We start from the raw sequence: 27984 nt of genomic DNA, 5'->3' as shown, positions 1-27984 counted from the left end.
CCCTGTTCCAACACGTCCAGCAATGAGCAAGGTGCTCTGAGGTCATGAGGAGAGCCGACATTACAGGCCAGGTCTGTTTTCTCAGGGTTTAGTATGAACTTGTGCACATGTATTATGTGTACACACTGTCATATTCCTGGCTCCTCACAGTCACTCCTGGAGGATTTTTTTTTCCTTTCCACAATTATTAGAGAAAGGATTAAATAAATTCCCGAGAGGGCAATACAAGGTCATATAACAAATAAAAGTCAATATTAAAGAAGATAGTTACAATAATCTTTTACCACTGAATTAAAAAAAAAGGTCAACAGAAAATAGCAATTAAGATAATACAAAATTTTCCTATTCAGAAGAAAAATCTGCTCAACAATGGGTGATCGGCGTAAAAACTTGCAACAAAATCTGCTGGAAAAAGCATTGTATGAAAGGTTTTCTGTGTTCTGGACTTCAGACAGTAAGATGCTGTCTGGTATTCGAGTCAATGTTAGACCACTGTCTGGTATCTCAGTCAATGTTAGACCGCTGTTTGGTATCCCAGTCAATGTTAGACCGCTTTCTGGTATCCCAGTCAATGTTACACCGGTTGGGCTCTGACCGATTAAGAATTGGAGTAGAGGTCAAGCCTATATGCATCCTCCTTATAAAATTCTGTAAGGGGGGTTACAGAAGCAGTTGACACCCTATGTTAACAACTGTAGGGGACACAGAACCTATCCTGTCGATAGAGGATACTATTTAATGCACCTTTGTGACACACTATTTTGTTCATATGTAATGTAAAGATGGTGATCTAACATTTAGTAGAAAGGGCATAATTGCAAAATTGAGAGAATAGCAATTTCACCCTTTGGGCAATTGGGTTTCTGCTAAATTAATTTAATCAGGAGATACAGCAAGAGTCCTACATTGCCATTTTCTGGTTGGGATTTGAAAATTAATGCTTCAGCGAAAAATAGGAGTTGAATGCTAGTTTTAGCAATCCTAAAAGTCAATATTGGCCCTTTAACAAGCCTTGCCACATGACTTTGGAAAAAAGCCAAACCAGAATCTCAATTTGCAGACGTGTTTAGGGTCTTGCCGCTCTTCAGCGCAAAGCACGAGATCAGATTTGGTTGTATGAGAGGCTTCTGATTGGGGCATCCTCGACAGGCCGCACAGTATATTTACAGTATAAGGCCGGAATCACACTACAGCGAGATACTGCCGAGTCTCGCAAGTTAAAAACAAGCTCTGGCACCGGCACTCCGGAGCGGAGCGTGCGGCTCCATGTATTGCTATGCGGCCGCACGCTCTGCTCTGGAGTGCCGGTGCCAGAGCTTGGTTTTAACCTTTGAGACTCGGCCGTATCTCGCTGTGTGTCATCCCGGCTTAATACTACCACTTTTAATACTGTGATGGTGCCAAGTGGGGCAGCAAGCTCAGAAAAATATAAAATCCCAGAAGGCTTAAAACTTTGGTTTGGCGAAGCATCATGACAAGTAAAGTAGATTATTTGCCAAAAGATTTAAAATATCCGAGAGCCAGGATCTACATTATTCAATAAAGGTGATTTGTTAGAATTTGATAAATGCCCCTTGTCCTGGGCACAATGCGGAGGGCATGCCTTGTTTTCTCCCATTAAGCCTTGGATTTATTTGCCGTTTTCAATCTTCCTACATCTCATCAGTACACTCCTTTTATCTCCTCTCTGGGCATCTTCTTACTAACTATTCTCTATGAGGGATCTCATTTGTCTCTTCCATTACAAGCTCCATTTGAACCATTGCCCATTGGCTTGCAGAACAAGTTGTCCCACGGAGGCCAATTCTATTATATGCTCTCACAAGACACCAAAATTCACACAGATTCAATGACTACTGTTTGTACAAAGCTTTAATGGTTAAAAAGAGCTTTTTTGTGTCTTTAGCAAAAAAAACCCCACCAAAGCGAGATATAAAATACAGTAACAATTGCAAGAGTCAATTCTCATACACTTCAAAAATATAGATAATACATATATGGATATTTATATATATATAAGGTCTATTTGAATTTCAAATACAAAGAACTGCCAGATAAAATGGCGTTTAAATACAATAAGCTATAGAAAAATATATATATATGCTTTACAAAAGACGTTTTATATTACATATATACAAAGGCGGTGGCTGACATCATATTAAAAGACATGGTTTACCCTATGGGTATTAATCACCTCATTGTTGGGAAGTTGCCAGCAAGGAAATATTTGGCTTAAAGTCTACTTTCTACAGGAGTGTTGTGTCTTGTAGACACAGGAGGGGAGCAGGTTATACCATTTTATGGCCATTAAGTGATTAACATGCAGTGCCCTTTCTAAAACAAAATTATGTGAAACAGGAACAAATGTCAGTGCTCTTTAGTGCCATTTATAACCCTTTTCAGAGTACAGTTCGGTGGCAGATGTTTGAAGACAAGCAGGGAAATCCCTGGTCACAGCTATTATTGCTGTACAGTCTTCGTTTGCTTGCGCTCTCTTGGTGATAGAAGTGTAGCTTGGTGAGATGCCAGCTTTATTAATTAAGCTGTACTTGTGTCCTGAAGACTTCTCTCATCTACCAGCACCGGCAGGAATGTGAATGAGTTTGGTCCCAGATATTTCGGTCTGATTGAGACATCGAGACAGTCAGCTCAGTCTCTTATATGTCTCATTTTGGGGTTTGCTCCACAGCTGAGTATTCTGCTTCAGAAACCTTAGAGGAGTCAATGAGTTTGGTAAGACCAGTTTTCGAAGAGTAACGAAAGATGAAAGCTTTCATGATCTCATAGCGGTAGTTTCGGTGAATAAGACTGTACAAGACCGGGTTGATGCAACAGTGAAGGAGTGAGTAGCACTGGGTGATATTAAGGCCGGCATATAGAAAATTGTCTAGTAAGCAGCTGAAGGGTAACAGGTGTAGGAAATAAAACACATCCAATAGCAGCAGAATATGGTAGGGCAACCAACACACCATAAATACTACTACATAAGAAACAATGAGCCTTCCACTGATTCTTCTCTCTTGGTCCACAGATGATGACGATGATGAGGAGGATAACGAACAAGATGAGGAAGATGACAAAGTCCATGCCAAGAGGCAATAGAAGACTGTAATGATTGCAAATGGGATGATGAAACCCAGTAAAATGTTTAGGATTTCCATTCCGAGTAACCACTCTTTGTACGTATGTTCTGGGTACATGAAGCGACAAAAAGTCTCATTATTGCCAGAAGACACAGTTTTTAAATAATATGTGTCAGGAAGGGAGACAGCAAAGGCAACTAGCCAGACAAGTACACAAACCAGCCGACGTATAATCCGTCTCCTGTGTTTACTAATGGTTCCACGTAGAGAAACAGACAAATAGCGATCAACGCTCATGCACGCCAGAAAGAAAATGCTGCTAAAGAGATTGATGGAGAAGATCAGGTGGGTCACCTTGCAGGTCATCTCACCCATTGGCCACTGGTTATGCTGGACTAATGAAACAATCCATACAGGCAGGGTCAGAAGTACACAGAGGTCAGCCACAGCCAAATTGAAGATGTATAGGTGAGTTTCGTAGCCGGTAGTCTTAGACTGGAGATTGAGCCAAATGACGACAGAGTTGGCCAAAAGTCCTATAACGAAGATAAAGATGTGGACAATGGCTAGAGAGTACAGCATGGCGGTCCTGTTCAATGTATTAGGGCATGACACAGACTCCATGGTGATATTGAGATCGCTGGTGTTGATGCCGTCCATGTAATCCATCGTGGTGACAAAGTCTGCAGCACTCATTGGTGCAGATGGTGGGAACAACAACCTGTTGATGAAACAACATGGTTAGAGATTGACAGTAAGATCATGTGATTATTATTACACAGTAAAATTAATGTATATAAATGTTAAAAAAAATAAAATGTAAAATTAAGATTTACAAATTTAGTCATGAAAAATATACAAAAAAAAATAAAATAATAATAATAATAAAAAGGTCTCTTGCTACCATTGTCAATACAAGACCTATCTTGCTTAGGTAGCAAGCGGCTAAAAATTGCAGCTGGAGGGGAAGTTTACACAAGTCAGATTTACAAGCCCATTTTCTTATAATTCCTATAATCCCTGTCTCTAACAACTAACATGACAGGTTTCTGACAACAGCATTAAGTCCCAGACACTCAAAACCTACAAAAGCTTGACAAAACAGAAACAGAGAAATAGCAGGAAATCAGTGCAACAATGGCAGAATGTCAGCGAGATACAAAATAGGTTGTTTTTTTTTGCGCTAATTCACAGACTAGCCACCAAATAATTATGCTTCGACCTCAACGATGGAGGCAAAATATACGGTACTCAAAAGTCATCAAAAGTGTATTAAATTACATAGATGCAGCAGAATGATCACAGTGCCACCTTTGGAAATTTTTGTTGTTGCAGTGACACCATTTCAGAGTGGAGCTTATTTAGGTCTCAAATAATTAATCAAGGGACCAATTCATAGATTAATTTGTGCCTTTTTTGGGCTGATTTTCTCTTTTTGCTGCATTTTGGGGGGAGGAAGAAAGGAGTGGATACAGCCAACTTTAAAATGTTTTTGACCAAGTTATCATTTATACCTTTTGACTTTTTTTTGTTAGAAATTATTTTTTATATGCACAGTTAAAGACTAAGGAAGGATCGTACGACAACTCTAAAAATGGCAAAAAAAAAACATACAAAAGGTAAAAGAAGAACACCTTAAATCTGCAAAAAGTGCACATTGTGTGCCATTTGAGGATTTCGGCGCAGAATATGGCAGGTCAAAATAAAAATGATGAATTGAGGTCTAAGTAGGAAAAACATGTTGCAAGCTATATTTGTGCACAAATGTTTTACCATGTGTTATTTTATACCGCTCTCACCACTTTTAGAAAGTAGTAATCAGAGTGTAGTTAGTTATGCAAATAAGGTGTAAACCAGAATTGCAACTTTTTGTGTTTTTTATTAAAGTTGCAGCACACTGCTGGGGTGGTCTAAAAAAATGGGTAACCAGGAAAAAAAGTGCCAAATTTATCAAGAATTGGTCAGCAATGATAAATTTAATGCAAATAATGACGCAAATCATGGAAACGCAATGACAAGCAAAACGGACTTTAAATAAAGATTCCCCTCATGATAACTTCCCCCAATAATGTATGACGTTCTTGCCACAGGCGTTATGGGAAGTGGGATCTCCAGACACCGATAAATAGCTGCACACATTGAGAATTACAGTTGTCCTCATATTTTATACATGATAGCTATGGAGATCAAAGAAGAAGATGACAATGTGAAAAACAAATATTCTCCACCTCATTTGCGTGCCAGGATTTTTTATTCGTCCCGGATAAATAAAACAAGCTAGAAAAATACTGTAGCTGCACAGCACAAAGTGTAACTCACACGTTCTACACCCGAGTATGTTGAGTACTAACTATACAATACAGAGTAATTTTTTTTTTTACCTTGTTCAAATAAGGCTTTCCTTTCCAGCAGTTTTACCTTAATTGTAATTTACAATGGCCTAATGAGCAGCCTCAAGGTGTCACAAGTGTTTGACTGCTGCAATTTGCAAAGTGTTTAAGGATAACCACATCATCATTTAATGTGGGCTCATCCCTGGCTTTTTTTGTGCGGAATCATCAGGGGTTTATTTATTTTCCTCACTTGTATAGTGCGATTAATTCCACAGCACTTTACAGACATTATCATCACTGTCCCCACTGGGGCTCCCAATCTAGATTCCCTATCACTATGATATCGGAATGTGGGAGGAAATCGGAGAACTTGGAGGGAGCCCATGTAAACATGGGGAGAACATAAAAACTCCATGCAGACGTTGTCCTTAGTGGGATTTGAACCCAGGACCCCAATGTTGAAAAGCAACAGTGCTAACCACGGAGCCACCATGCTTCCCTTCCTCTTCCATCTCTCTTCGTGCTCCCTCTTTGACAGCTTGCAATCTGGCTTCAGACATTCAGAGTCTCCCACTCACACACCACCTCCTCACTTCGCCCCATGTCTGTCGGAGTCCTGCAAGGTTCAGTCCTAGGACTCCTGCTCTTCTCCATTTACACCTTCGGCGTGGGACAGCTCATAGAGTCCCACGGCTTTCAGTATCATCTCTATGCCGATGACACACAGATCTACCTCTCTAGACCAGATATCACCTCCCTACTAACCAGAATCCAACAATGTCTTTCCACTATTTCATCCCTTTTCTCCGCTAGATTTCTAAAACTTAATATGGACAAAACAGAATTCATCATCTTTCCCCATCTCACTCGACCCTCACCCCAATGGACCTATCGATTAAAGTAAATAGCCGCTCACTCTTCCCAGTCCCACAAGCTTGCTGCCTCAGTGTAATCCTTGACTCTGATCTCTCCTTCAAACCACATATCCAAGCCCCATCCACATCCTGCCGACTTCAACTCAAAAATATTTCCCTAATCCGTACATTCCTCAACCAAGAATCTGCAAAAACCCTAATCCATGCCCTCATCATCTCCCGCCTTGACTATTGCAACCTCCTGCTCTGTGGCCTCCCCTCCAACAATATAGCACCCCTCTAATCTATTCTAAACTCTGCTGCCCGACTAATCCACCTGTCCCCCTGCTATTGCCCAGCCTCCCCTCTGTCAATCCCTGCGCTGGCTCCCCATTACCCAACGACTCCAATTCAAAACCCTAACCATGACATACAAAGCCATTCGCAATCTGTGTCCTCCATACATCTGTGACCTCATCTCCCGGTACATACCTCCGATCCTCACAAGATCTCCTTCTCTACTCCCCTCTTATCTCCTCTTCCCACAATCACATACAAGATTTCTCCTGCGCATCCCCCATACTCTGGAACTCTCTACCACAACATATCAGATTCTCACCTACTGTGTTAATCTTCAAAAGGAACCTGAAAACCTACCTCTTCCGACAAGCTTACAACCTGCAGTAACCACCGATCGACCAAACCACTGCATGACCAGCTCTACCCTCACCTATTGTATCTCTTAACCCAGCCCTTGTAGATTGTGAGCCCTCTCGGGCAGGGTCCTCTCTCCTCCTTTACCAGTCATGACTTGTATTGATTAAGATTATTATACTTGTTTTTTTATTATGTATACCCCTCCTCACATGTAAAGCGCCATGGAATAAATGGCGCTATAATAATAAAATTATCATAATAGTACCGCCAAGTCTACCTCCTCCTCCACCTGGAATTAGCATTTAATCCGACTCAGAAGAAGAATTTTCAGAAGAAGCACTACAAATTGTTATGGAAATTTTCTGATGCGTGTGAAAGTGTTAGTATCATACCCTGAGAACTGTAGAAATATATTCCCCAACACTCTCCTGTATGGTCAGCCTTGTGATTTGTGGCATTGAATAAAGTGGTCATTTTAGTTGTTTGTGTTGGTTAACATTCCTTAAAAATTCATGTAACAGCCTAGAGGACTCATATGACCAGATGTAGTCAGGACTAGGTACTCATGTACCATTTCCATGTGTTGGAAACATAGTATGTAAGTATTACATGGGACCCTCTAATCAATACCCTATCCTGATGGATTTGTAAATGCTCAGTTTATATAGTCTGCGCACAAACTTTGAGCTTTTGAATTTATTATGATATTTATGAAGTAAAGCACTCAGAAAGGTGAGGACATTATAATATTTAGTGTAGTTATAAAAAAAATCATCTCTTCTAAAGACTACAAGACTTGGAAAAACACTCCTGGTATACAAGCAACAGGAAATCAGTCTAAAAAATGACCCCAGATCTGCTTTTCTTTTTACACGTGCCCTTTGATGATTAAATGACCCTTAACCACATGTGCACAAGCTCCTGCCATCTACCCCTCCCCCTAATAGAAATGTGTAACACAAGCCCAGCAAACATGCAAGGACAGCGGGTACAGACTTCATGCAGACATTAATGGGTTAATGTCCGTAGGTATTAAAAGATAGGCAAGTGCAACTCACAGGTTATGACAGTGACCAGTTATTCATTCTCCGATTCCGACATTGACCCTAATTTCTTGGTTACTGCTACATTTCATAAGGGCAGCACGGTGGCGCAGTGGTTAGCACAGCAGCCTTGCAGCGCTGGGGTCCTGGGTTGAAACCCCACCAAGGACAACATCTGCAAAGAGTTTGTATGTTCTCCCCGTGTTTGCGTGGGTTTCCTCTGGGCACTCCAGTTTCCTCCCACATTCCAAAGACATACTGATAGGGAATCTAGATTGTGAGCCCCATCGGGGACAGTGATGATAATGTGTGCAACCTGTAAAGCGCTGCGGAATATGTTATATAACATATGTTTATATGTTATATAAAAATAAAGATTATTATTATTCACCAAAGCTGGGGATCCCAGCAGAAGAATGCCCCATTTCTGGGGAACTTTTGGAACAAGTTGGTGAAACGATTTAAACATAAGTAAGCATGATTTTTAAATTTGAAATGTTCACAAATATTAAAACTCCTAAAACGAATTATTATTAACCCCATAGTGTTTTCTACAATACAAGTAGGCAAACCTTTAAGTTTAGATCTTTAACATACTCTGCTAATTGGTTTTCCACCATGGATACCCTCTGACACCATGCCCTGTGTGCCCAACAGATTAGGACATTAAAAGGGGATATGGAGTCTGAAAATTGACAGATTAAGAGTCATCACCTCTCTGTACACATACAATGGTAATGGACCCTCCCTAACCTACACATGCACACAATTGTCCATTAGGCTCAATACCATGAAAGGAGATCCTTCTCATTACAGGGCTTTGTAGTGAAGATTGAATAAAATATAGGTTAATCCCATTGAAACACTATGACCGACAGCTCCAAGTGTTGTGTTTTTTTTTAAACTACGGTAAATCCATTTATAGGTGTATATAGTGTAGTGTGTGTATTAATGCTGACGTGTCCTGGACCCATCGCCTCATTGCTGTTCTTCTCAGTGACGTCACTGCTGTGCGAGTACCCAGGAGTGGCTTTTACAATGCAAGTCTATGGATGGATAGTATGAGGCCACATAAGCTCACATTGTAAGAGACATACAGCTCCTCCATAGTGTAATAGTCTGAAAAGCGGTGATGTCACTGAGAAGAGGAGCAAGATGGTGCTGGATCGCGGAAAAAGCAGGGTGGTGAGTAGAATACATGTAAAATATATATATATATATATATATATATATATATATATATATATATATATATATATATATACACACATATTGTAGGTTTCCTGGAAGGGCTAGTTCAAGAGAAGGCCTCATCTTGTGGCTTTTTTGGTGTCTTTATGGGCTTAAAAATGCTTCAGCTAGATATTGGCTGGAAGTCAATAGGAAATGATGAACCACAGGACACAGATTTTATTTTTTGTGTGATTGCAAAAGTGCAGCATGTGTTAGGCATGTTGCTTTCTACAACTTTGTTTTTCCCAAATACTTCCATTGTTTATTTTTTTTGTTAAAAAAAAATACATGGGTTAGGCCTAATTCATGTCCCCTTGTGCTGTCTTTTCTGCATAGGTCATGTGTAACTGATGATTTGTACCTCAGATTTTTCACACTGACCATGGACTCCACTACAAAAACACCGTTACTAAAAAAGGGGTTGTCCAGAACTGATATTAATGGCCTATCGATAGTAAAGGTAATGAATATGAGAGTTGTGAGGGTCGGACACCCAGCACCATCACTGAGCAGCCGAAAACTACTGGGCACAACAGACCCATACATTGTTTAGTGGCCATTGTCAAGTTCTGCACCTTCTCTCTCACTCGCTGCAAGTCCATCCTTTGATGTGGCCCCTGCTGGAGCAGTTCTCAGATGATTTGTGGTTGGGCTTGGTGTCGCACCCCATTGATCTCATGCTGATGGCCTATCCTAAGGATAGGTCATCTATATGTCAGTCCTGAACCACACCTTAAAAAAAAAAAATACGGTAAATTACAATAAAAACATATGTAGAAACTCAAGCCGTGTCACGTCATGATTATTTTTGACAAAAAAAAAATACAAAAACGAAAAAAAGTAGTATGTAAAAGACCTAGAAAAAGCAACCGCATGATTACCACCATGAGTTTTATATGTGGACACACATACTGTACGTATAAAATTTACAGTTATATGAAGTTCCAATTATGGACTATTCCTAATTTACTTCATTCATTACATTACTACATTCATGACAATCTACTCAAAATGCTTAGAAATTACAGGGACTATACAGAACAACCACTGTAATTAGGCATCTTTCTTCTCCTAAACTGCTACTGGTGCACATATGTTTAACATGTGTTTTCATGAAACTAAAAAGGAATGTACAGGTTTTCATTACATAGAAAGATACTGTAGAGGGTTGTACAGTGGAAAATCCCGAACAGCGCTCTAGAAAATTGAAATTTCTATTCTAAATACCAATTAGTCACCTTGGCTGAACTCAAAAACACAAATGGTCCACAGAGACAGCTCGGGCCACAGATCCATGTGTTATAAGAAGATGGACTTGTTCTTCTCATTCCTACAAAGAACAAAGTAAGCCTCAATGGCTGAAGCACTGAAAGAAAGACTACCAGAGGCTGCGTGGACACAGTCAGTATTTTACATCAGTATTGGTAAGACAAAACCAGGAGTGGAACAATCCGAGGAAAAGTATTTACCACCCACTCCTGGTTTTGGTTTACAAATACTGAGGTAAAAATTCAAATACTCCACGTGTGCACGTGGCCTTAGGCCTCAGGCTTTTTTTCACCACAAACGTGTTCCATCTGTGACTTTCAAGGATAAAACTGGCATCTATTAGTCTATGCAGCTGTTCACATTTCAGTATCTTATCGTTAACCGTGTCTGCAAAAAAAAAAACAAACACCCTGGGAAATGTCCGTTTTTTTTTTAATCCAAGTCACGTATTAAAATCCCCCATACAAGTCTATGGGTCTGAGAAAATCACGGACAGCGCACCGATGCATCAGAGCGCCTTCAGTGCGCGGATTGTGGGTAACGTTGTAATATGTGGGAAGGAGAAGCTTTGCAATTTTTTTTTGCATGCAAGAAAATAACTGATGAAACACTAGGGAAAAACGAACACACTGACCAAGATCTGATAAAAATCCGACCTTTTTCATGTACATGAAAGCTGTATTATATAAAAGCTGAAGTGATTTAAAATGACTGTAAAAGGATCACATTTTAATACATGCTTTATGGCGGCCAGTATTGATGTTATTCCACTGTAGAACCCGACAGTGACTGAAGTAAGGTTTAGCAGACCTGCTTACTGCTTAGATCTGAATATTTTGCCAATATGGATGAATTGGCGAGTGTATCCCAGGCTTATTGTGAGACGCTAGGATTCCGTGTGCTACTATGGTGCTCGGTGGTGCGCGAGGGCAGAGTCTGTTTTAGACCATGCGCAAAAGTTAAAAGTGAAACCCCAAATACTAACATGTTGCACCACACAGAAATAGTTAGGTTGAGTTTACACGAGCAGCGCAATCGCCTATATTGAAGTAAGTCATTTGGCTCTTGTTTATGACCTCTTTACACCGGCTGACAAAGAATGATTGGCATAGACCGATCACTAATAGATCAATCTGTCCTCATACACATCATGTTACCGGCAGCACATCTCCTGCTTACACCAGGTGATGTGCTGCCAAGAGCAATGACTTTTGTTCCGGCATAAACAATCCAATCATCTGATGGATGAGCAGCATTTTGCTAGTTCACTGGGTATTGCTAACATGTTTATGTAACACCCCAGGAAATTGGTTGTTACAGTGGCCTCGCCTTTCTCCAGGGGGATGTGATGCCATGCCTGGAAGCGACAAGGATCCCTTTATCAGGTAACATGTACACACAACACTGTTCTGACTCCAGGCCAGTAGTGGGAGCTCTAGACCCGGATTCAGGGTAACTTCCCTATATATTCTGGCTGGAGGAGGAGTTAGAGTTCAGTCAAGAGGAGAGCTGGAGTCGTGCGGACATGAGGTTCTGCAGCCAGCTCCTGACAGGAGTCAGTCATATTGTAAGAGACTGTGAGGGGAGAAGAGGCAAAGGAGAGGAAAGATACTGGGAATGGAGCTGCGAGTGGGCTCACTCCAGAATCAGCTCAAGAAACCAGAGGCCGGAATTCCGAGGTTGTGGGGGTAACAGTATGCCCCACAGCAGAAACCGACAGGCAGGAGATTCCAAGTCTCCTGGCCACCATTACACCCGAAGGCACAGCAGCAGATAGAGCCCAGAGTTGACACAAGTAGGGACACCTGTAAAACGGCTCAAGTTGCCTGCCATGCGGGTGGTGTCCACCTAAAAGGACAGAGAGAAAGAGAGGACCTTGTATGAAGACTAGGGCAGCAAGGGACTTAACCCCTTAGTGACAGAGCCAATTTGGTACTTAATGACCGGGCCAATATTTGCAATTCTGACCACTGTCACTTTATGAGGTTATAACTCTGGAATGCTTCAATGGATCCCGCTAATTCTGAGATTGTTTTTTCGTGACATATTGTACTTCATGTTAGTGGTAACATTTCTTCGATATTACTTGCGATTATTTATGAAAAAAACGGAAATATGGCGAAAATTTTTAAAATTTTGCAATTTTCAAACTTTGTATTTTTATGCCCTTAAATCAGAGAGATATGTCACGAAAAATAGTTAATAAATAACATTTCCCACATGTCTACTTTACATCAGCACAATTTTGGAAACAAAATTTTTTTTTGTTAGGGAGTTATAAGGGTTAAAAGTTGACCAGCAATTTCTCATTTTTACAACACCTTTTTTTTAGGGACCACATCACATTTGAAGTCATTTTGAGGGGTCTATATGATAGAAAATAATAAAGTGTGACACCATTCTAAAAACTACACCCCTCAAGGTTCTCAAAACCACATGCAAGAAGTTTATTAACCCTTTACGTGCTTCACAGGAACTGAAACAATGTGGAAGGAAAAAATGAACATTTAACTTTTTTTCGCAAACATCTTAATTCAGAACCATTTTTTTTATTTTCACAAGTTTAAAAACAGAAATGTAACCATAAATTTTGTTATGCAATTTCTCCTGAATACGCCAATACCCCATATGTGGGGGTAAACCACTTTTTGGGCGCACCGCAGAACTTAGAAGTGAAGGAGCGCCGTTTTACTTTTTCAATGCAGAATTGGCTGGAATTGAGATCGGACACCATGTCACTTTTGGAGAGCCCCTGATGTGCCTAAACAGTGGAAACCCCCCACAAGTGACACCATTTTGGAAACTAGACCCCTTAAGGAACTTATCTAGATGTGTGGTGAGCACGTTGAACCCCCAAGTGCTTCACAGAAGTTTATAACGTAGAGCCGTGAAAATAAAAAATCGCTTTTGTTTACACAAAAATGATCTTTTCGCCCACAAATTCTTATTTTCACAAGGGTAACAGGAGAAATTAGACCACAAAAGTTGTTGTGCAATTTCTCCTGAGTACGCTGATACCCAATATGTGGGGGTAAACCACTGTTTGGGCGCACCGCAGAGCTTGGAAGAGAAGGAGTGCCGTTTTACTTTTTCAATGTAGAATTGGCTGGCATTGAGATTGGACGCCATGTCGCGTTTGGAGAGGCCCTGATGTGCCTAAACAGTAGAAATCCCCCACAAGTGACCCCATTTTGGAAACTAGACCCCTTAAGGAACTTATCTAGATGTGTGGTGAGCACTTTGAACCCCCATGTGCTTCACAGAAGTTTATAATGTAGAGCCGTGAAAAAAAAAATCGCATTTTTTCTACAAAAATGATCTTTTTGCCCACAAATTTTTATTTTCACAAGGGTAACAGGAGAAATTAGACCACAAAAGTTGTTGTGCAATTTCTCCTGAGTACGCTGATACCCAATATGTGGGGGTAAACCACTGTTTGGGCCCACCACAGAGCTTGGAAGAGAAGGAGTGCCGTTTTACTTTTTCAATGTAGAATTGGCTGGCATTGAGATTGGACGCCATGTCGCGTTTGGAGAGGCCCTGATGTGCCTAAACAGTAGAAATCCCCCACAAGTGACCCCATTTTGGAAACTAGACCCCTTAAGGAACTTATCTAGATGTGTGGTGAGCACTTTGAACCCCCATGTGCTTCACAGAAGTTTAGAATGCAGAGTCGTGAAAATAAAAAATATTTTTTTTTTCACAAAAAAGATATTGTAGCCCCCAAGTTTTTATTTTCACAAGGGTAACAGGAGAAATTGGACCACTAAAGTTGCTGTCCAATTTATCCTGAGTATGCTGATGCCCCATTTGTGGGGGTAAACCACTGTTTGGGCGCACGCCAGAGCTCGGAAGGGAAGGAGCGCCGTTTTGGAATGCAGACTTAGATAGAATGGTCTGTGGGCGTTATGTTGCGTTTGCAAAGCCCCTGATGTACCTAAACAGTAGTAACCCCCCACAAGTGACCCCGTTTTGGAAACTAGACCCCCCAAGGAACTTATATAGATGTGTGGTGAGAACTTTGAATGCCCAAGTGCTTCACAGAAGTTTATAATGCAGAGTCATAAAAAAAATATATATATATATTTTTCCACAAAAAGGATTTTGTAGCCCCCAAGTTTTTATTTTCACAAGGGTAACAAGAGAAATTGGACCCCAGAAGTTGTTGTCCAATTTATCCCGAGTATGCTGATGCCAAATATGTGGGGGTAACCCACTGTTTGGGCGCAGGGCAGAGCTCAGAAGGGAGGGAGCACCATTTGACTTTTTGAGCGCAAAATTGTCTGTCGTGTTTGGAGACCCCCTGATGTACCTAAACAGTGGAAACCCAACACACCCCTAACCCTAATCCAAACCCGATCCATAATCCTAATCACTAACCCTAACGATAATCCCAACCCTTACCCCAAAACAACCCTAATGTCAACCCTAACCATAACCCTAATCAAAACCCTAAATCCAACACACCCCTAATCCTAATCTCAACACTAACCTCAAACCTAACCCTAATCCCAATACACCCCTAATCACAACCCTAACCTTAACCCTAGTCCCAAACCTAACCCTAATCCCAAGCGTAACCCTAATGCCAACCCTAACCCTAATACCAACCCTAATCCAAACCCTAACCCTAATCCCAACTCTAACCCTAACTTTAGCCTCAACCCTAACCCTAGCCCTAAGGCTACTTTCACACTTGCGTCGTTTGGCATCCGTCGCAATCCGTCATTTTGGACAAGAAACGGATCCTGCAAATGTTCCCGCAGGATGCGTTTTTTGCCCATAGACTTGTATTGCCGACGGATCGTGACGGATGGCCACACGTCGCGTGCATAGTGCACTGGATCAGTGTTTTGGCGGACCGTCAGCACAAAAAAACGTTCAATGTAACGTTTTTTTTGTACGTCGCATCCGCCATTTCTGACCGTGCATGCGTGGCCGTAACTCCGCCCCCTCCTCTCCAGGACATAGATTGGGCAGCGGATGCGTTGAAAAACTACATCCGCTGCCCACGTTGTGCACAATTTTCACAACATGCGTCGGTATGTCGGGCCGATGCATTGCGATGGCCCCGTACCGACGTAAGTGTGAAAGCCTAACCCTAAATTTAGCGCCAACCCTAACTCTAAATTTAGCCCCAACCCTAACCCTAAATTTAGCCCTAACCCTAACCCCCACCCCTAACCCTAACCCTAGCCCTAGCCCTAGCCCTAACCCTAGCCCTAACCCTAGCCCTAACCCTACCCCTAACCCTAGCCCTAACCCTACCCCTAGCCCTAACCCTACCCCTAACCCTACCCCTAACCCTACCCCTAACCCTAACCCTACCCCTAACCCTAGCCTTACCCCTAACCCTACCCCTAACCCTAACCCTACCCCTACCCCTAACCCTACCCCTAACCCTACCCCTAACCCTACCCCTACCCCTAACCCTACCCCTAACCCTACCCCTAACCCTAATTTTAGCCCCAACTGCTCTTCCCCTGCCGGCCGGCAGATGGAGACAGATGGCCGGCGCATTGCACATGCGCCCGCCATTTTCTTTTGCCCAGAAGATGCCGGCGGCCAGGAGGAGCAGCAGGAGGATCCAGGGACGTAGGTGAGTATTGTAGGGTCCCCGAATCCCCCTATTTCTCTGTCCTCTGATGTGCGATCACATCAGAGGACAGAGAATTACACTTAACTTTTTTTTTTTTTTTTGCGGTCGCCGGTAAACAGTTAATTACCGGCGATCGCAAAACAGGGGTCGCTAAAACCGACCCCCAATCATGCTCTTTGGGGTCTCGGCTACCCCCGGCAGCCGAGACCCCAAAGATTCTCGCGGGGCCGGCCGGCGGGCGCACTGCGCATGCGCCCGCCATTTTCAAGATGGCGGCGCCCACCGGGAGCCACGAGGAGCATCGGGGGAGATAGGTAAGTATTGGGGGGCTACCTGGGACCCCTTTTCTCTATCCTCTGATGTGCGATCACATCGGAGGATAGAGAAATTAAAAAGAGATCGCGTTTTTTTTTTTTTTTGCGATCGCCGGTAAACGGTTAATTACCGGCGATCGCAAATGCGGGGTGGGTTAAAAACCCCCCGAATCATGTTCTCTGGGGTCTCGGCTACCCCCGGCAGCTGAGACCCCGGAGAAAATCTGACTCTGGGGGGCGCTATTTACTTTTTCCACAGCGCCGTTAATTAACGGCGCTGTGGTTTAAGTACCCGTAGCGGCCGCCGTTAAAAGGCGTATCGGCGGTCGCTAAGGGGTTAAACCACAGTGCAGTAAGGAAGGCTTCCAACCCCACCTGGCTAGGAGGATTCCGAATCGCTTCCAGGCTGTCCGGTCCGGACCTCACCATCACCTGTGACCGGTACCCTGGATTGTGCCTGCACACTACCAGTAAAAAGTAAAGAGACTGCAACCTTGTGTCCTCCAATTCTTTTCGGCACTACACCGTATGTCATCTTTACCCACTACAACGGGAGCCCTGGGGATCAAGCTTCACCTATGGGAAGCCATACCATCCCTGCTGCAGTACTATCATCTCCAGTGGTCCCATTTAGCAGCGTCAGTCATCCCTGACCGAATACCACAGGTGGTGTCACGAACATTCTTTCTTTTCTTACAAACCATCCCCTTTAAAGACCTTCCCTTTAACTTGGACGTCCAGGGTTACTGCCACCGTGACCACCTCTTTAATGTCCACCGGACCCGGCCCGTGTTCCCCAAGGCTCTAGCGGGAGCTCAATTTACACCTATGTACTCTAATCTGTGGCATTACACACACACACACAGACATGTATAATAATATATACACACACTATAGATGATTTACCAGTGTGTCGCCTTCTGGGTAGAGATGAGCGAATTTGATCGGGTCCCTGCTTATTCGGCAAGCTATAGCACTTACCAAATAAGCTACAGAGCTCCGGTAGATCAGCTGTCTGGCGTATGTGTCATTGCCGTCTCACTGTCATAACACATGCATGGAGAGCCCAAGAAACAGGCTCTCCATGCATGTGTTGTGCCTGTTACACAGCCGCGACACATGCAACTGCGTTGCCAAACAGCTGATCAGCCAGCGCGCTCCATGTATCCGGGTTCCCTCTGGTATAGCTTGCCGAATAAGCAGGGACCCGATCAAATTCGCTCGTCTCCTCTCCTGGACTCCCGCAGGGTACAGAACCTTTGGTTACATGACTGATGTCATCAACTGTCCTGCATGCAGGCCTTTAATTACCAATTCAGTTTCTGCTTGTAATTGCTGGGGGATTTTATGCAGATTGAAACCCCCTATGCCAGCCCTGTGCAAGGGCAATGCTTCTAGGGGCCAATATATAAATATTGCACCAGATTCATTAGGACTGGCATTCTGCAAGCCAGTTTTAATAAAGGCGCTCGCTAGAATAAGAAACTCCCAGTTCATTATGCAGTTCACAATATGTAAGAAATTAGATGCATCTTACAACTGGCAGGCATAACTGCAAAAAATGTTATTCCAACACATTTCTGGCATATAACGCCACTAAAGTTTGATAAACTTGTTGGGTGGGCTTGGCCATGAGCCATCGCTAGTGATGAGTGGAGGTGCGTGTTACTCAGGTATGCACAGAGTATCGCAGGTGCACGACTGACATGTACGAGTCCCTGCGGCTGCATATTTTGTGGCTTTCATACAGCCGCAAAAAGATGCGTAGATTGCCTACCAGCCACAAAACATGCGCCCGCGCGGACTCGTACATGTCAGTCGCGCACCCGCGATACTCTGCGCATACCCGAGCACCTTAGGCAAACTCGAGAAAAAAGCACTGGCACTAGTCACTAGCTGCCGCAGCCCAGTAAACGTTGGCAAAGCAGGCCAGGGCTGGCGTAAAAACTCCCAAAGCTGTAAATTAGCTGAAAAATTTTGGCGCAAACACCTAGGTAAATTGAGCCCAAAGGGTCTAAAGAAAATGCTATCAGTTTATTCAAAAATGGAATTTTTAACAACTTTATTTTTAAAAAGGAGGGAAACGTTCCCAAGATAATCTATTAATGATGGCAAGTATTGCTGTTACTATTAGCCAGGAGAAATTCACTGCCATGTTTTCCCAACTAATGGTATATACATTTACTTCTCTTCAGGCAAAAAACAACATATGGGATTGGGAAGAGTGAACTGCATAGTTCAGAAAGGTCAAAAGCAAAGGCCAGATTTTCACACCATTCTTCAAAGTCTCTTACCTACCACGCTGCCTGCTGATAAAGCTTTACAAAAGGTGACTGCGGCAAACCTAGCAGCTCCTCCTGTGCCCTCGCCGTCAGGGGGCCTTCCTATCTGTGCATCCTGAGGCCAAGAAGCTGCCATTAGATGGGTGTGATTATTCAATGCCTTGGTTTCTCAGCCCCATCTTCTATCTCTTGCAGTGACGTTTTCAGTGACTCCTAAAAACTCGACTTTACGGCTGACCTCAAATATGACAACCTATTCTTATATAACAGGATGTCGGTTACAAGAACGTGGAAGTTTCAGTTCCTGAAAATATCCACTCAGTAATTATATAACAAGCCTCGCTTATATAGTCAGGTGACATCACGGATATAACAACTCCGCACGATGGAACGATGAGAAAAAAGAGGGAGCCATGGACCCCGTTCTAGAGATTGTGATAGTCATATATGATCATCACATATTTATTACATATCATGTGATTAAGTGATTGCTAAATGGTTTTTTATATGGATGAACTCCTTTAAGGGTAGGAGCACACAACGGCCCAATTGTGCTGATCAGTTTGACCAGTTTTTCTTGGAAAATTTTCTCCACCATCTTCATTATATCAGTTTGCGAACATCACACTGCACTCAGATGTCATCCTACTGCAGTCCAATCTTTTCCATGGACTCTTACATCGATTTTGATCTGACACGTCACCGATGTTCTTCCCTCAGACCGATTGGTTACAGAAAAAAAAAAAATATATATATAGATTTTTTCGTAAAACCATGGGCTGCACTTGACTTCTATAATAAGTTGTAAGCACAAGCTCTAAAACACATAATCCCTAACTATTTCAACATTATGTGGCTCAAAACTTGAGACTGAACAGAGTAGCAACAAACCACCAAAATATCAGTATACATATAATATTTACTATGAAAAATCACATTACAATCAGACTGAACATTGTACATATAATATAATAGATATAAATGGCAGAGACCTGAAGGTAGGCAAGGGATGGGTTAGGGGTCAATATAGAACCTGTGTAAGCTGGGTAAATTAATATTACAAATGCATATAGGTGACCCTGAGTAAAGGGCAATGTACAGGGTGGGCCATGTATATGGATACACCTGAGTGGGCTATTTATAAAGTTGGATCCAAAATGGCCGCCATGGTCATCACCCATCTTGAAAAGTTTCCCCCTCCCATATACTAATGTGCCACAAACAAGAAGTTGATATCATCAACCATTCCCATTTTGTTTAGGTGAATCCATATACATGGCCCACCCAGTAGATACTAATAGGGTGTACCTATACAGTACAGTCCAAAAGTTTGGACACACCTCTTTTAAAGATTTTTCTGTATTTCTTGTAATATCAAGGCCAAAGCCCAGAATTTGTCAAAGAGTCACCAGCGTAAGAATAGGAGATTAGGGAACAAACACTGCTTAAATGGGGTGGTGCAGAATACAAATTCATTTTCATTTAAAAAATCTAACAATTTAGTGCCATAAATGAAATCGCACTTTCCCCTATCCCCAACATACGCTGCCTTGGAGTAACCCTTGACTCTGTCCTGTCCTTCAAACCGCACATCCAAGCTCTTGCCACCTCCATTCACCTCCAGCTCAAAAATATTTCCAGAATCCGTCCTTTCCTCAACCCTCACTCTACCAAAATACTTGTGCATGCCTTTATCATCTCCCGCCTCGACTACTGCAACATCCTCCTTTGTGGCCTACCTTGTAACACTCTCGCACCCCTCCAGTCCATCCTTAACTCTGCTGCCTGACTAATTAATCTCTCTCCTCACTACACTCCTGCTTCCCCTCTTTGCAAATCCCTTCACTGGCTCCCAATTTCCCAGCGTATCCAATTTAAATTACTAACACTGACCTACAAAGCCATCCATAACTTTTCTCCTCCGTATATATTTCCAAACTAGTCTCTCAATATCTTCCCTCAAATAATAATAATAATCCAGGACCTCCTTCTCTCCTCCACGCTTATTCGTTCCTCAACCAATCGCCTCCAAGACTTCTCCCGAATATCCCCCATCCTCTGGAATTCTGTGCCCAACACATTCGGTTATCCACCACATTTGGATCCTTCTAAAGAAACCTGAAAACCTATCTCTTCAAAGAAGCTTACAGCCTGTAATGACCACACGGCCACCGCAACACCATCGGAGCTCCTGCAGCCCTCCACCTACTGTCTCCTTCCCCATAATCCTGTAGAATGTAAGCCCCCACGGGCAGGGTCATCTTCCCTCTGTATCAGTCTGTCATTGTTAGATTTTTTACTGTAAGTGATATTTGTATTTTGATGTAACGCCTTCTCATGTACAGCACTATGGAATTAATGGCGCGCTATATAAATAAATAATAATACTAATCTAAACTATTTTCGAATATATTTTAATTAAAAATGTCCAGTTTTTCCCTTAACTACACCATCTATGGTAATTTTTTTCCCTACTTCCTTTTGCACAATGCTTCATTTCAGTATCCAGTGCATTTTGGGATATTCAAATGAAGCGTAACAGGACAGAGGCCTGTGGTCACTGCTGCAGCATCTGCCCTCTCCCTGAAATAAAGAGTCAGTGACCTTGATTCAGGTGCTGGGCTAGTCCCTCTGCGATGTGCACAAAGACAGTGCTCTCTCGCCTGCTCAGTTCAGCAGTAACGAGCCATCAGAATAACTGGAGTGCAAAGACCAGCGCAGAGTTTCCTGAAAATATGCATATACAGTGAACTCTTTTGCTGTCTCGTTATACTGCCGCTATAAGATGGTGAGAGTGCACTGTCATTGTGCCCATCACACAGGGACTAGCCCAGTCCCTCAAACAAAAGTCAATGATGATGCTTCATTTCAGTGAGGGGCAAGGGCTGAGGCAATGAATGCAGACTGTTCTTTGAGGACGCTTCGTTGGAATATTCCAGTATGCTATTGAAGTGCCTAACAAATATAAAAAAGCCACATCCCAATCGGAGTTACTCTTTATTTGAAAAACAAAATGTGTGACATGGTTTTATGCATCTACAGAGTCAAGAATATGGCAAAATCATCAATGAGCCAGTTTTTGTAAAGCATATTTACTCTTAAGCAAATCTCACTGTCTGGGGGGAAGGGGGCTCAGATTTTAGATTAATAATATGAAGATCAAAAATTACTCATCTTTATCTCATGTCTCAGTTTGGAGCACACTACTAAAGAGGTCATTGATCCAATAGGTATAGTTTATGTTCTGCCAAACAACAAATGTCATCTGTACCCATAGATACGGATAGGTTCAGTCACTGTTTAATGTGTACAAGGGAGTCAGACAACGAACCATTGGGAGAGATGTCAATTGGACAAGTCCAATTTCAGAGTGCCAATTGCATGGTTCTCCCTGAGATAAGCTGCTGGCTGGCCAACATGTCAGTCCGCAGCTGTCTCAGAGAGAACAAAAGAGCGCTCAGCCGAGTGAGTGGTTGGGTGTATGGGGATATTGGCTGAAATGGCTGATGGCCTAGTGATCGGCTGAGGCATCGTTCAGCTGACAGCCATCTAACATATATGGCTGGCTGGTGCTCGAGACCCCCGGTGGCAGGTTATATTCCCTGAAACCAAAAGGATCGAGCATTGAATCTCAGTGTGCCTGACCCTACTCTATCGTATCTCTCAGGAAAAAGTACAAAGGCCTCCTCCATACACAAGATATTTCACCAAACCTGCATATTATTTATTGTTCATGAACTGGAGGCAGCAATGAGTTGGGCCAGATCAGTTGCTAGGCGCACGCTCCTGAACATCACCGCTGCAAGTGTTGGTTCTAGGCAGTGTATTCCTAGCAACCAAGTGTCAGACAAGGTCAAAGCTGGATGTACACCGTGCTGACAGCAAGCATAAAAGAGCAGGTTGCCAGGAGCAAAGTCCTACAATTCTTCATCTATGTTTATTTGTGGTATTGATCTGATTCTTTTACAACTAAGGCTAGTTTCACACTTGCGTTGTGTGACGGCCGTCGCAATGCGTCATTTGGAGAAAAAACGCATCCTGCAAATTTGCCCGCAGGATGCGTTTTTTCTCCATAGACTTAACATAGTAACATAGTAACATAGTAACATAGTTAGTAAGGCCGAAAAAAGACATTTGTCCATCCAGTTCAGCCTATATTCCATCATAATAAATCCCCAGATCTACGTCCTTCTACAGAACCTAATAATTGTATGATACAATATTGTTCTGCTCCAGGAAGACATCCAGGCCTCTCTTGAACCCCTCGACTGAGTTCGCCATCACCACCTCCTCAGGCAAGCAATTCCAGATTCTCACTGCCCTAACAGTAAAGAATCCTCTTCTATGTTGGTGGAAAAACCTTCTCTCCTCCAGACGCAAAGAATGCCCCCTTGTGCCCGTCACCTTCCTTGGTATAAACAGATCCTCAGCGAGATATTTGTATTGTCCCCTTATATACTTATACATGGTTATTAGATCGCCCCTCAGTCGTCTTTTTTCTAGACGACTTGCATTAGCCGACGCATTTTGACGTATGGGCACACGTCGCATCCATCGTGCGACGGATGCGTCATGTTTTGGCGGACCGTCGGCACAAAAAACGTTGCATGTAACGTTTTTTTGTGCGTCGTGTCCGCCATTTCCGACCGCGCATGCAAGGCCGGAACTCCGCCCCCTCCTCCCCAGACATTACAATGGGGAAGCGGATGCATTGAAAAACTGCATCCACTGCCCCCGTTGTTCATTTTTTTCACAACGTGCGTCGGTACGTCAGCCCAACCCACTGCGACGGGCCCGTACCGACGCAAGTGTGAAAGTAGCCTTACCTGGGTGAAGAACATCTGTAAAGTCCAACAAAGAGGGAAAGGAAGACATGCCGAGAATATTGCACTAGAATACAATAACAAACACAACCACACCAACATATATGAACATTGAGTATTTTCAATCCTTATCATTTTTGTTTTGCATTTGTTGTTTTACAACATGAATTCCCAATGACAAACCTTTACAAAGTTTAAATTACTATGTAGGCTCTGATAGGAAACAAAACTATGGAAAAATCTCACATCTGGGGACATTATTAGCTTTAACCAATGGCGTAATTATCGTGGTCGCAAAGAGCGTAATTGTGACCAGGCCTGTGAAGGAGGGGGGGCCCGCTGACACCAGCGTCAATTTCATCTGGATGTTCATTCTCAGGTGCATATTCAGTTGAAATGTATTGGGGCGCAGAGACCCGCCGGCTCCCTGCGCTGCAATACAAGTTACCGGCCGGCAGACATTGGACATGATGTGCTGCCTGTGCCAGCAGATACCGAAGTGAGCTATTGGATGATATGCTGGAGATGAACAGAAGGGGTCATGGATATTATTATTATATTTAAAGGGGCATTATTGCTGGAAGGGCCCAGGATGGGGGATATCATTCAAGGAAGGGGCATTATTACAGAAAGCAGCAATAACGGTGGACATTACATGGGGGGGCAAACACGCATATCTTCATAATATTTAGAATGCTACAAGGGCCCATACATCCGACAGACATGGAGGTGGGGGTCCAGGTCCAAATTTTGTACCGTGCCCATCAGACTCTAGTTATGCCACTGGATATGAACAAGAGTAAAAAAGATTAAAACTAGAAATTCCACTTGTCTACACAAAAGAACACAAAGCAAATAGTAACCAAATTTCTACCCTGATAATGTTCCTGTATTTCCCTGACACAGTTCCAATCCTTCTCTTAATCTCACTTCCACTGAGCTGGCTCCTTCTGAAATGTCAGAATATGCCCTTTAGAAATGATCCTCCCCGAAACTGGGGTAATAAGGCACCCTGGAGAGCGCTTTATTCCATCCACCTCATAGAAACCCAGCAGCTATTCTGTGTTGTGTCCCCTGCTGTCTCGCTCTCTCACTCCCTCTCATTTCTTTCCCTTTTTCATCAGCTTAGATTCCTGACTCTCCCCTTTCACATTCCGCTTTCCTGTTATTTTATTTCAGAATTTTGAAAAGACAAACTCCCATCTCCTTTCTCATCTCTCATAATTCTTTCTGCTCCCTTGAAGTTAGAAATTGGTCTTGTCAGAATGACCTGAAGATTCCCATTGACTGCATATTCACTTGCAGGCTTACACAGTCCATGAAGCTTAGTGGTAGAACTTCGGGGATGATATTTTTAGGATACCTTGTATTTTCCTATTAAGTTTTTTAACGAGATGAAGTGAGTGATTATTCCAAAACCTATGGTACTTTCACCAATCATGTACATGATGCACTAGGTTTAGGGTGACTAGTAAAACTAGCAATTATAGGGTCCAATATGTCTGACATAACAGATGTAAGACAATAGTCATCCCTCTATAACAGGTGAACGGGCATCTATTAATACAGTGCACGCCAAATCATATTATACATGCAACCGAAACTTCTTCCCCAAATACTTTAGCTTGCAAGTTACTGTTTAATGGGCAGAATATGGCGTTTTACTTCCCTTACGTACCCTCTTCCCAATGCAATAATATGATCCATTATCTCATGGTTCCGGGGACTCAATGATAAGAGATCGCTACCTACTAATGATACCAGGTTATAGGACATTATGAGCTGTGCCTGCACCTCGCATCATTCTCAATGGTGTATTCTTTTAATATTTTATCCAGGTCTGGTCATGTCAGGTCGCCTAATTGTCTCTACCTGGAAAATTCATATCAGCACAATATCTGTATCGTGAGCTATGCACAATATAGAGGATTTCAGATGTGTTCGTAATCCCAAAGTAATGGAAATCTTTCTACTTGCCAAGTCTCTTGCAGGTCGTCTTGTCAGCACCTTCCTGACACAAGCCTTCCTTCCATTCCAAGTCAAACACTCGGTTGGCCCACTTTACTTTCTGGAATCAAATGACAGAGATACGTGCTCTGAAGGATGACAGAAGCACATCCCTCCATTACCTGTGCAAATGTTTAGGAGCACTCAGACAATGGATTGAGCCTTCTCCCTTAACTCTTTCACTGCTCCCTCCATTACTTGTGCAAATGTTTAGGAAACACTCAGACAACCCATTTACACTTCTCCCTTTAACTCTTTCTATGAAACCAAGACCACAGTGCAAATGTGGTTGGCAAAAGTAAAGTCCTCACAAGTCGTAAAGTAACCGTACCACGTTCGCTCTATCACAGACCAATGTATACTGTGACACTTAGAAGTCCTGGATTTAGGCTACCTGTCCAGTAATCATCCTTTAGAACCGATCCAGCAGCAATAAGTGAACAAAAAGTTGCGCAGACAACTTTGTCCAAGAAAACCAGATGCCAACCAGATGCACACACTTCAATGATTGATTTTAATTTTTTTTTTAGCAAAAAAGGAAAACCGATCCATGAAATAGCCCCCCACTTTCATCCATTTGAAAATGATCCAGTTAGCAAGGAATGGATCCTTTACAAATAAAAAAAAAAAAAAAAGGATGGCTGTTTAACTGATCCGTTATCCATACACTGTAATATTAGAAAAACAGATCCAGTTGAAATCTGTTATTTTTAGACAATCAATCAAAAAAGTTGGGAGTTTGCACAACTTTGTCAACGGATTTCTGATGGATCCATTCTAAAGGATGATTACCGGACATGGGAACATAGCCTTAAGTCAAGAATCGGTGCAGGTATTTGAACACAAAGCGGGGCATGTTTCTAAAAGTAGTCAGTTTTGGGAAGTGTCAATCAACATCTTTCGCACTTCCAATAAAAACTCAACACTTTAGAAACTTTGTAATTCTATAATAACAAAAGTTTTATTACTTTTTTAGTAAATGAAGTGTACCACCGCAAGCCCTTTCAACGGACTAACTAGAAGATAATGGAAAAAAGCAGCAAACACCACATCACATCCAATAATACAAGCATATGGGGGCGATTCACATTATTTTCATACTATTCCTGAATTATATATAATTATTAATTTTTTTATTAATTATACATACAAGCTAACTAAACAGCATTAGCAAAAGTTTTAAGGAGAGTTCCAAGTCTCTAGGCAGAAAGGGTGCACATATAAGAACCCTAATATGTATATATATATATATTTTTATTATTATTATTATATTAAGTATACATACAAGCTAACTAAACAGCATTAGTAAAAGTTTTAAGGAGAGTTCCAAGCCTCTAGGCATAAAGGGTGCACATATAAGAACCCAAGATCACCAAGTGACCATGAAAGTGACAGCATCTGAAGTATGTCCATAGGTAGGAGTATCGGTAGCCATGATCAGGGACTTTTGGCTCTATATGTAAATTCTGTGCAATTTTCCACATCACAAAAGAAAAAACAAATACATTGTATGCAATAATAATTACTGTTTTACTGCTAATGCAAAATCAATTTACACCACAACAAAGTGTGAAAACAACTCAAAGTAACAGGGAGTTTGTGAGGAGGAGAGGACATAAGACAAAGAGCAGGGGATGGGGAGCGCTTTTCTATATTTTCCTCTTATAAAGGCTGGGCACAGACAGAAGAGGTTGCAGGGCCGTCTGGGGAGTCTGATTTGTGCCCATTATTGTTATCCTATTATATTTATCCAATTTACTAAAAGAATTCCAAAGTTCAAGCTGGGAGTACAAAAGGTAAAGAGCGATTCACAGAGCAAAGTGGGTCTCACAATGGCCAACAAATGGCCGCAGGGCGATAGAAGTTACCCATGGGTCATGCACACCAAGTAGACAGGCCGCGGTGTCAGCGGAGTCCAGATCATGGACTTATAGGCTGGTTAGGAGTGATGGGTAAAATTCTACAAATAACAGGTAAAAGGTAAAAAAAAAAGTGAATATTTCAGGCGGAAAGAGGATAAAAATAACAATCAAAATTGCAGCCAATATATAGGCTTGTACTATACTATGGAATACATACTTATAACTGTCAGGAGAGTGACAAGTGGGCAACTATAGGTAACAGCTCACAACACGTGCTGCAGACAGAGGCATCAGAGCCAAGACTGAAGACTAAATAATAATAATAATAATAATAATAAATAGAAACCAAAGCTTTCATGTAGAAGAATTACTACTGCAGGGGATCAGCCAGGTGATATTGGATCCTATGTTCTATCACTACAAATTACATTAAATAAAAAATAAATAATAAAGTTGAAATGCCCTCCGGTCCATGCAGCAGAAGAGATGAGCAGTGACAGTTGTTGGGAAGGGTCGGTGCCGGTGCCGGTGCTGGCCCCTTACCTGCTCCTGGCTGGAGGATGCACGCTGCAGCGATCACTTTGCTCTGTTTGGAGTTCGCTGCCTGTGCCACCTCTTTATATAA

General features: G+C 42.3%; 1 protein-coding gene across 1 annotated transcript; it reads right to left on the bottom strand.

Moving 5' to 3' along the window:
- Window positions 1–1854: 1854 nt before the first annotated feature.
- Window positions 1855–27984, bottom strand: ACKR3 (atypical chemokine receptor 3). The gene is made up of 2 exons (XM_069733325.1): window positions 27903–27984; window positions 1855–3804 (listed from the first exon to the last, which is right to left on the bottom strand). The coding sequence occupies exon 2, from the start codon at window positions 3777–3779 to the stop codon at window positions 2667–2669; it is 1113 nt and encodes a 370-aa protein (XP_069589426.1). The 5' UTR covers window positions 3780–3804; window positions 27903–27984; the 3' UTR covers window positions 1855–2666.

This window comes from Ranitomeya imitator, chromosome 7 (genome assembly GCF_032444005.1).
Source record: "Ranitomeya imitator isolate aRanImi1 chromosome 7, aRanImi1.pri, whole genome shotgun sequence".
Lineage (NCBI taxonomy): Eukaryota > Metazoa > Chordata > Amphibia > Anura > Dendrobatidae > Ranitomeya > Ranitomeya imitator.
Note: the sequence above shows the minus strand (reverse complement) of the source record. Positions and strands in the feature narration are given on the sequence as shown.